Raw genomic sequence first — 11,496 nt, forward strand, 5'->3', positions numbered from 1 at the left:
GATTGTTTAGCCGATCTTATGTTCTTCTTTAGAGCCTTCTGTGCCTCTTTATAGCGATTCCAGCTAGTGCTTGATTCACCCTTCAGAGCACGATAACATCCTTGTCGTTCTCCTCTGTTTTCCCAAATCCGAGTTCCACCATGGTGTTTTACCCTTCTTTGGCATCTTAAGTGGACAGCTTTCTTCGGAAGCTTCTCTCATGCTAGTTGTGATCATCTGGGTTGTCTTCTCAATTCCAGCAATGGATTTGATGCGCCTCCCAGGGATCGTGACTCGGGCGCTCAATTCTGTTTGATACATTACCCAATCTGTCTTCCTCGGAGTCCGAAATGGAGTGGGTGGAGGTAGATCCATGCCCATAACGAAATCAATGCGTCTGTGATCCGAGAGTGTGATATCGTTTGATACTCTCCACTCTCCGATCAGAGCCATGATGTCAGGAGATGCCACCGTAATGTCGATGACCTCTCGCCTGACCACGTTGAAGAAAGTGGGTTCATTACCCACATTTAGGATCTGCAAATCGGTTCCTACTAGATACTCTATTAGTCTCGATCCTCTTGCATTGATGTTCGAACTTCCCCAGCATATGTGGTGAGCGTTGACGTCACATCCTGCTATTACCCCCATGCCTCTACTTTTGGCATATTGGATAGCTCTGTTCAATGTTCCACTGGGAACGTCTTCTGCGTCGTAAGGGAAATATGCAGAGCACCATAGTATCTCTTTATCTCCCTGTTGACTTTTTATGGTTAGCTTAGCCGATGTGGTGTCGCCATCACATAGGTCGTTAACCAGGTTAGCCTGGAAGTCTTTGGAGACTACCATGCAGGTGCGGGGTCGATCGCTTCCATTGGCATACAATAGGTCAGCATGTTGGAAGTTTAGGCCACTGACTGCCCCACCAACAACCCACGGTTCTTGTATGAGGTATGTAAATGTCTTGCAGCTATTGACCCGACGACTGATAAGTGCAGTCGCCGCTTTACAATGCTGCAAAATATTTCGAGTTAAGAATTAATCCCTTGCCGGATGATGAATCACTTGCGAGGCTCTGATGAGTCACCCTACATACAGCTTTAGTTCTGTCCATGCATTGCACCCGGACGAGATATGAGATGGCCCGACGCCCTCAATGCAGAATCACACATTCTGCACAGGTCGCTTCCGGTCGCTTCATTATAAGCCCGGGTGGCGACCACGCCGTCCTAAATGGCACACATAAATCCCTTTGTCTCAGCAAAGAGCTCCCACCACACAGCCATCTGTTCGACAAATGGCTGCCAAAAACAATTCACGTGTTTAGCGTACATTGCTTTCGACTTCTACTCGTCGATCCGCCCTTGGGCGGACTTCACCCCAGTCAAAGGATTGAAAGATCGATCCTTAAAATAAAATTTAGGCAGCCCACCATCTGACTTACAAACAACCACATGCTGCCCTTTGCTGTAAAAATAAAAACATAGCAAGCCGAGTTGCCCCTGCCTCTGATGTCACGAGGTAAGCTCATCTCCTTCACGGCAGAATTTGAGGAACACGTTAGGAATTTGGTCCTAATAGCCCGCATCTACGGCGATATTCCGAGTGCATACGCTACTAAAAGCGTAGCCTGCACTCAGCAGAGAGCGACAGCGCGGACGACTCTTGAGAAAACTTTGTGTTGATCTCAAAGAATGGAACGTTACTTCGTTAACAAAGACGAATGGCGAAAAGGGGTCATCTTTATGAAAACCAATAAGTGTCACCAAATATTGGCACTCTCAATGGAAAGCCAGAGGAACTCGCAAGAGCCCTTCGGAAAATAGGGAAACTACTGACGCAATACAATCTGCGCGGTTACTCATGGAGAAACAGCGTGGGAAACATCGCCCTCTTTATATTGCATTTTTGGATCTTGAGAAAGCGTTTGACCGTGTGCCACAAGAGCTGATCTGGTAGGTTTTATGACTAAGTTGAAGTACAACGCGGCCTTCGTGGTTCAGATTTGTCAACCTCGAATGGTGATTTGACCCTCCAAGCACTATTCATTGGTCAACATCAAGGTGCAGCGACTGGTGTCCGGTCTGGACCTGCCTTAATAAGCAACTCCTTAGTTATTAATTTGCAACAATGCTTGCGATTTAGTATTTGAAAAGGATAGTGTATGGTATAAACCTAAACTCAAACTATTTTGAACCACAGGAGTTAATCGCAATAGGGTTTGTATCAAGCATGAAAACCTGAGTGATACAGCTTTAGGCTATCGCAGCGGATGGTCGCGTTTGATATCCTTGTGCCAGCAGAGGTATTTGTAACATGACTGGATGTCGAACGCCAGTCAACTCCCATAGAGTACTGTCATGATCTTATATGAAGTATGAAGCTTTCAATCCCAAATCCAATGTCCTGTAAATAATTATTATAATCAAAAGAACAAAAGATTTTTATAAACAACAATATTTGTTTATTCAACGTATACAATATGTATCTTTATATTCCATAACCAATGAAACTGGTCAAGAGAAGAATTTTTACAGAGAAAGTAGAAGAAAGAAATGGAGAAGGTGCATAGATTGCCAATTAGTATAAAGACAGCACAAAGTTTTTATTACGAATTTAGGAGGAAGAATAAATAACGTAGAAAGATGGGTTCGTAAGCACGTTTAATCACCAGTCATCATCTCCATGAATTCTGCAAATGATACAAAACCATTAGTGACAACATTCTGATATTCCTGTTCCCAAAAATTACCATCGAAATCAACAGTTCCTGATCCATCAGTATCAATTTCAGCAATGATACCGTCCAAATCAGCACTCGACAACTTATCATCAAGAGCAGCCAAAATTTCCTTCAATGTGCTTGTGGTAATGTAACCGTTTCCTTCACGATCGTAAAGACGGAAAGCTTCCTTCAGTTCCTGTTGCATAGCGTCAGCATCCTCTTCCTCTAAGAAGTGACCGAAAATGTTGCAGAAACTGTCAAAGTTGATTTTTCCAACATCTTCGGGATCTTCTGTGGTGATCAGTTCACGTAGTTCCTCCTCATCGAACATTTGACCCATTGTACTCAAAATGGTGGCAATTTTAATGGTTTCAATGAAACCACTCTTTTGGGTGTCGAACATTTGAAATGCTTTACGCATGATGGCCATCTTTTGCTCGTCATCCTCCTGTAAATGAGATGAGGAATTAGTTTATGCATTATCTGGATCAAGGAAAGTATAAAATGTGAATTTTAAGTCCTTCTTTTGGAGAAGTGACTTTGAGTATTTTTAGTCCCCTTTAGTCCCTTCTTCAGCCTTTGCAAATTTCATGGACGTAAAGTGAGTATGAGGATATCAGCTTTCCCATCCTAAAACCAGAGATATTTTTGAGAATTGTTTACCTGGAGTTCACAGTTTAAGTCTAGCTAGAGCTGGGCAATCTCTAAAGGGGAGTCCCATAAAGTATTTTTATCATCCCCGCAACAATACCGTTTCGTTAGGGATATACAGATATATCCTGGAATAGTAAAGCTGCCATGTTGCCGGTAAAGCTAAGTTTTTTCTACCTTGTGGATATTCGCGAATGTCCCCTTTCCGGCTCGTCCATCGTAACCCCACAAAAGCGCACAAGAAAATTCCTTTTAAGGTCGACTTGGGTGTCCTTCCACGAAATTTCATCTGGGATGTAACTAGGGTCGTAAGTTTTCGCTGCCTAGCATCTAGATTCACGGAGCCCGACAGCATTGCATACGTATTTAATAGAATGATCCAGGAGGTGCGAGAATCCATCCGTGGAGCCCCAATAACATTTGCATAGTCGATTCTTTGAATCCTTTAAAGTTGGATTTATTGTAGTGGAGTCGTCTACCTAGCAATAGAACCGGATGGATGTGATACACCACGAAAATGTATATCCAAATAGCCATCCTCAGCCGGAGATCCATATGAAGGTTTTTTTCCAGGCGGTGACACCTTTACAGTTTTAAGAGTCACAACTGGGGTTCTAGCATCACACCCAGATACTTCGGATATGAGCAAAGCAATAATTTACCCACCGGAGGTGGAACTCGGGAGTCCTTGCCTTGGTGATAAAGGAAATCAGCTTTGTTTTTGTATGGATTTATTCCACGTCTGCATCGATACTTTCCCAATGTACTCTCAAAATCCCGTTGATAACGGAAGGAAACCCTTGTGACAGCAATCGCCAAGTCGTCAGCATACGCCACCACCGTCAGCCCATTTCTAATCAGCATCCGAGAGAAGTTATCTACCACAACCAGAATATAATGTTACGCCGGAGTCCCCTATGCAGCTCTGGTTAAGTAATTTCTAAGCATATCGAATTGAATTGCCCTGGTTCTTAGCATAGATACTATCCATTACTCCAATTCAATTGTAGTTAGGGCCTAGTATTCGCATTGTTAAATGCTCCATAAATATCCAGGTGTGTTGCTTCTAGTGCAACGACCTCGTGAAAAACGGTCTCTATGAATTTTCGTTCGGGGAAGATAAACTGTGTTTTAGAAAAGTGTGATTTCTCCATTACCGGATAAGTGTGAAAGCCCCCACATGGGCGAAGACTAAGAATGTAAACCTCAACCTGTGACTGGTCACAATCGACACCTAGTCGTACTGACGATCAGACCAGCTCGATAAAATAGATTAAACTGACACTTAAACTACCGCTACTTCATGGGCAGAGTGAGTACCCAAAGATCCCAGAGCAAACACCTGCGTAAAATGAACAGGGGAGGGGGCAACGACCATCCTAAAAACTGCTGCAGTTGTCCGATTGTCGGGGTCGTGGAGAGGAGAAATGCACAAAAACGTACGCTCTCCCCAAACCTGCCGAACAGCCGGCTGCTCGATGACAAACCCAGCGTTCATACCAACATCTTGGTCCATTCTCGCTCCTGTGAGCTTATTACCTGCACAGCTTTAATGTGTTATGATAGTGAACTTGAAGCACAGTCAGTCTGTGGGGATACCCTATGGTCCACTAAGGAGTGAACAGGAAATACTAACTCCCTGAGAGAGCCATACGCTTCACCACACCACCAGTCCTTCAGACTTCCAGAAATCCAACTGGAAACGTATAAATGCAGCTTTCAAATCCAAATTTCAACAGTCAAGTCTCCAACAATACCATTGACCTGACAGTTCTTTAATACCCTGAAGCAATTCAAGTAGTGTCCGACGAACTGGTCCCGACCCGCTCCCTCAATTACCGCAATTTTATCTCCCTTTCGAATAATATCCTGGAAGATATCAAATATAAGAAGACCCTCCGGCGGTGATTATTTACAAACAGACATACTCCGCAATCCACACACCTCCTAAATGAAATCCGACCACTAGACAGGTCATTCTGAGAGGGGATTCTGATCCCCATCACCAACCGCCTTGCTAACATTGAACTGAATGCTGCCAGATTCAAGAAACTTAGAAAAAAAATTTCCAAGAATGAGTCGTCCTTCCCCAAAACACCTTAATAATAATAATCGTTGGCGGAACAATCCATATTGGATCAGGGCCTTGACGTGTGTTAGAGCACTTCGTTCAAGTTCAAGACCGTAACGGTACACTGCAGAACACTGTAGGAGGCAATGTGGTCAGCATTGCGCTCGTCCGAGATTATTACCCTGATTTGACTCAGGTACTCATTCACAGGTGAGTCGACTGGTATCCAAAGTGAAGTCATGATACAAATCCCACTGTCACCAGCGAGATTTGAACAGCGGCTTGCCGTGTGACAACCCAGTGCTCTAACCACTGAACTATCCGGACACGGATCCAAAACACCTTCCCGCCCGAAAAACGAACACTCCCGCAGATAACTTTCGCGAACCACACCGATATACTCAACCTCCTATGACACCCATCCTTCCAACAACACCTATTTCGTCGGTTTGAACACCATAACACCTTCAATAGTCAATAGATAATTTTGACCTATTATAACTTTGTTAATAGTGTTTGGATTTCCGCAAGACTTTCCAGTATGTGCCCTCATATCACAACCTATATTACTTATATTATTAGTATGCACTTAAGGGGGGTTCGCAGTCAATTTTCAAAATAAACTAATATACTATTATTAACTTTATTTGAGCAATATCGTAACAAAGAGTATTTCGGGGCCTAAATGGCCTACATGGACCACCACCCTTTTTTCACATTTTTCTGTTGGTTTTATTTCTGAGAGTTCCTTGAAGTAATTGACCGTATTTGGACCCTGCACTCCTCACATTGGCAGCCAGTGTCAAAGCTAATACCTGCTTGGGAAAATATTAATCGATACCTTTCATTTGATATCCCGCATTGTTATATTCAGTAAAGAAAATATTGCCCCCTGCTTTTAGGTGTATGGGGACAACCCCCCAACAAAACCTTAAAAATCAATCCGACTCGACCAAATACCTTCCATCGTCGTTAAGAAATGCACCCAAAGCATTTCCGTCATCCGATCCTTAATCATCAACCATTGCTTCTACCACGTCCACTTTGTCGCCGATTGGAAGAGTGCTCGCATTGTCTACATTCTCAAGAAAAACCAAAACCCAGCTACAAGTTTATCTCGAATCCATTTTTCACCGTAAAAATCTTCAGGGATCCTAAACTTTCATCTGCAATTCTGCAAGCCAATCCTTAGCTTGGTAGACGGGTAGAAATCCACATACACATCTTTCACCACCTTACTCATGTCCTGCTGACATCCCACAAGGATCAGGTCACCGCCGACCTCCCTAGACTATTATCACATCCATACTTAATCCGAGTCCTCCAATACGTGGATGACCTGATCCTTTATACTCCCACCAAAAGCATCCCGTTGGGCGTAGCTCGTCGAAATTTTTATTTAGACGAGCTCCACAAATGCTTTTCCAAATGGAAACTATCCCTAAACTCCAGAAATTTGAAATCGTCCTGTGAAAACACCCGCTTGACCCTTTTTGTTTTTTTTCTTTGTAAGGAAGTGGAAATCTTCAAAAGACTCTTCCCTGGATAAGCCAGAGTTTGAATTTTTTCCCACTAAAACCACCCTGATTCCCCCTCCCCCCTGCCCTGTGAAAACTCCATAAAGCATTACATCACGAGGCGGAGTTAACTCACTTTAGCTATTCGTCCTACTTTCTATGCGCGACGTTCGTAATCGCACTTCCTCTTCTGCAGTTTACTCTGAGGTCATTGAGCTGATTGCATCCCAATCATCCTGCGATGTTAGCATTCTCCTCACCGCATTTTCCAATATCAGTACTTCATCTAAAGTTTCCTCTAGGTTTCTCCTCTCGTCGCTGAATCTCACACAGTGGAAGAATATGTGTTCTGGGTCTTTGGGGACTCCCTCGCAGTTTGGACTATTAGGAGAATTGTCCAAGTTGAACCTATAGAGGTACTGGCGATATTCTGCATTCACCGTGAGAAACTGGGCGAGATTATAAATTATATAATTATCTCCTCAGCCACTCTTAGATGGTAGTTATCAGCCTTTCCCCGACACTTCTATCATCTATTTAGAGATCCCTATTTTTCAGCTTTTCCGCTGCAACAAAGGAGAGACGGACTTCAGATCGTCTATGCTTTTCATGTCATCGCCCAGATGACAATTGGCATCATTCCCGAGAAGGCGAAGGTAGCCTCATCTGCAATGGTTTTAAATACAGAACATACCCTTAGGACAGTTTTCCTATAGACCGCACTCAGTTTATGGGCATTGCCTGATATGTGAAATGCCTTTTCCCAAATAGGGGTGGCATAAAGCAATACCGAGCTCACCACCTTGGCAATAAGCAACCTGTAAGTATACTGTGTCCCTCCCACGTTGGGCATTACCCTTGACAGGGCCATACTCGTCCTAGATCTCTTGCCACAAGGAATATGCTTGTGAGTTGTTTAAAACTTAATTTCGTATCTATCATCACTGCCAAGTATTTGATGGTTTGCTTGGAAGTGATGATCTGATTGCCTAATTCGTAATTCGCGTAATTTCGCTTCCCGGCCTTTGTGATGAAGACCGCTTCGGTTTTTTCCTCCGCAAGTGTCAGTTTAGCATCTAACCAGGTCTTAGCAGCACTAATAGCGTCGTATGAGTATAACCCAGTATCCTCTTGATGCTTTGTGACTACAACCAATGCTATATCATCGGCGTAACCTACCATCGTGGGCTCCTGGAGAATCGGAAGATTAAATATAACTTTGTACATAATATTCCACCATAGTGGACCCAATACAGAGCCCTGTGGTAAACCCAGAAAAACAACGAACTCTTGAGGTCCCTCGTTGGTATCATACCAAAGCTTACTTTCTACTAAATAGCTATCGACAATAACAGCGAGGCTGGTGGGAACACAAATCGCTGCCAAGAGTTTTCGTTATAGGCTCCAATTGGCCGAATTGAACGCATTTCTCACGTCTAAGGTCATCACCGCGCAACATGTGTAGAAACTACATTTCCCGTGAATCCTGTTTTCAGCCAATCTAATAACCAATTTAATTGCATCTGTGGTTCATGTGGCTTTACAGAACCCGTACTGCCGATCTGAAAGGCCTCTTTGGCTCTCAATAACAGTGAGGAACATTGTAGATTACGCGCTCTAACATTTTTCCCATAGTGTATAGGAGACATATGGGTCTATAGGAGGAGGGCTCACATTGAGGTTTACTAGCCTTATATAGCAGTAAGAGCTTCTCCCGTTTCTATGCGGAAGGAAATATCCTCTCAGACAAGCATACTTCCATTAACTCAGCGTGCATGTCCAGCCTGGAGATTACACCGAGCTTAAAGGCTCTGTTCGGTATACCATCCAGGTCCGGGGTTTTGTTGTCACCTATTCTGTTGCAGATTTCTACCAGCGGTTTTGCAATTACTGGCGGAATTGCCGCCATTTTCAGTGATCCCTGAAAGGTCGACCTTCTCTTGCTGGAGGCGTGATCTGTCTTTTATATCCACCTCCGAGGGAAGCCCCTTAAAGCATTCCCTCTTATTCTGCTGCATGGCGAGCTTGAGGGTTTTGCGATCTTCCTTATTGGCGCGCTCCTTTTGCAGCTGATCTGCTTTCAAGCACAGCTTCCTAAAATATTCCCTTTTGCTCCAAGCTTAAGGTTTTTGTGGTCTTCCTTGTAAACATGCTCTTTTTGTCCCTGATCACTCCTTCCTACCGTCCTGTGAGTCATTCTTCTGGCTCGTTTGCAGGCTGATCGAAGGCTGGCCAATTCACTATTCCCCCATTAGTTAGGTATTCTACTGGGGAATGAGCATCTCTTAGATATGGACGCGTCAGATACCTTGGCGATGCATTGTGTGACATGGAGAGCTCTATCCATGGAACCACCTGACCTAGTTGGTTGACCTAGCGTCACTTCCAAGAGGCTTCCCTAGTCCAATGCTTTTGCAGACCAGCGTGATGCCCTTCTGCCTCACCTCCATCCTATTTTCAAAATCCACAACACTCTCAACCGTCAAAGAGGTCACCTATGCCCTATTATCTACTACAACATCCCAACGCCCCAGGAGGTTAAGCTTTCGGCTTAATTTTTTGATTCGACACTTCCCAACCTCAAATGGAATGAGAGCAGAAGGTTCTTCGCTACTTTTCTAAAACCTTTAAAAACCAAGAGCGGTCCAAATAAGTCGCCGACCAGATTCTGTAGGACTAGTGTCAAACTCCCCCTCCAACTTCCTCACCAAGTGCCAATCTCATCCCAACCCACTCATTACCAAGGCCATGCAGATCTTTCCCTCAATGGCTCCTATCACTTCAATCTCGAAACCGCGTTTTTGATCTCCAAGGTAGAGTCATCTATTTTGGAGATCAAGACCACTTACTTCAGAAGATAGAGTATTTTGAAATTGGAATAAAATATGGAACTCATTAATAGCCCGAAGAGACAAAACAAGATGGAATTAAAGATGAATTCCATTCCATTTTGAACAAGATATACGATAGTGCAGGCAAAGATTAACTCAATTCAACAAAGATTTTTAAATTAAATTTTTTTTTAGACCTTCGTCCATCTGCCAAAAAAATGTTTAGACAAAAGCAAAAATATTGAGATAATAGGGAACTTTCGAAAAGTCCATTAGCCGTGGACAACGCTCCGTAAAGATAGAAATGGAGACATTATCCGGTAGCCGCAACGACATTGATAATTCAGTCCCTTTTTATTTTCAACCTGGTAGACTAAACCATTGGAATTATTAGAAATTTCTGAACTTAATCCAGTAATAATAAATTTATGGCTCATTAAAGATATGTTTATGAAAGGAACAGTACGTGCTGGTTGTTGGTATCACCCAAGGGACTTGGTGGTTCCATTGAAGATTATCTAATCTTGGGGATTGAGGCGAGTCTACTATTGAAAATTATCAAGGCAATCCTTAAAAGTTAAATATCTTTTTAGCGGTAGCCATAATTTTGGATGCTAATTGAAAACCTCATTTGCAGGGGACCTAGATTACGTATGCTAGGTTGCGTAAGATTTTGGGGAAAACATTAAAATTCAACCGCACAACGACAGGAAGCGCCTGTCCCCCATTCCAAGGAGACTTCACGCTACTTTCACGTTTCAATTAATTGCCCTTTTTGATGTGGTATCCAAGAATATGCGTACTTGTGTCCGCCCATATGCATCCCCGTCCGTACTCCTATATTGTCCCAAATATTATTAAGTAAGACTCAGTCCCATTCTCAACTGCAGCTTCAATATCTGTAGCACATCTGCATGCACGCACTTAATGCATTTTCCTTATAATAATTTTATGCACACTCACGATTGTAATTTCACGGAAAATTAGAATTTTGGCTCGATCCAGCCCGGACTCCGGCGGACCGTATCAGTGGTATTTTGGCAAACATTTTGTATTGAAAACCAAATCAATCTTCAGTTTATGTCGGTTGGATCACATATGGTTACTGCACATTAGTATTATGCATTCGGTATTAATGTTGCATTATGCATCCACGGACTCTATCAACAATTAGTACTCGCACTCGTGTAAAAGGAGCACAGAGACAGTGGCCATTAAATCGGGTCCAGAAGGATGAGAAAGGGGTCCTTAAAAATTATTGTTACATTTTATAAAACTATCTTTCTCCGCGGTTCCCAGCATCACCCGACCGATCACTAAACAACTAATTAAGAATCGAAAATAAATAAAATTTTCGTAATTACCATTTTGAATTATATTTTCAAAGAACCGTCAGCCACACTCAAAGACACTGACGAAAAGTTTCTTATAAGTTCGTCTTTTATGTAAATCCACCCGCACAGTAGATACAGTCGAAATGGAATAATTTGGATACAAGATTTTCTGCTGCTAATGGATTTTCGATATTTAACGTTTAGTTTAGGCATCAATCAAACAAGTGGTAATTATAGCTCCGTGCTACTGATGGGCGAAGCCGGGAAGTCATTCTAAATATTTCCTACACTTCCATTGAAGGAGCTGCTGAAAGGGATAGAAAGGAGGGTGGTTAGAGCAAAGTAATATTAAGATTTCTTATGTTAGAAGCTATTAGATTTATTCATT

At 42.9% G+C, this 11,496-nt stretch overlaps 1 protein-coding gene across 1 annotated transcript; it reads right to left on the reverse strand.

Annotated features, from left to right (window-relative positions):
- Positions 1-2,587: 2,587 nt before the first annotated feature.
- LOC119656680 (troponin C) lies at positions 2,588-11,252 on the reverse strand. Its single transcript, XM_038063167.1, has 3 exons — positions 11,139-11,252; positions 2,732-3,152; positions 2,588-2,671 (listed from the first exon to the last, which is right to left on the reverse strand). Exons 1-3 carry the CDS (start codon positions 11,139-11,141, stop codon positions 2,643-2,645), a joined length of 453 nt encoding a protein of 150 aa, XP_037919095.1. The 5' UTR covers positions 11,142-11,252; the 3' UTR covers positions 2,588-2,642.
- Between the last annotated feature and the right edge of the window lie 244 nt (positions 11,253-11,496).

The sequence above is a fragment of the Hermetia illucens genome, chromosome 1 (assembly GCF_905115235.1).
Source record: "Hermetia illucens chromosome 1, iHerIll2.2.curated.20191125, whole genome shotgun sequence".
In the NCBI taxonomy this organism is placed as follows: Eukaryota; Metazoa; Arthropoda; class Insecta; order Diptera; family Stratiomyidae; genus Hermetia; species Hermetia illucens.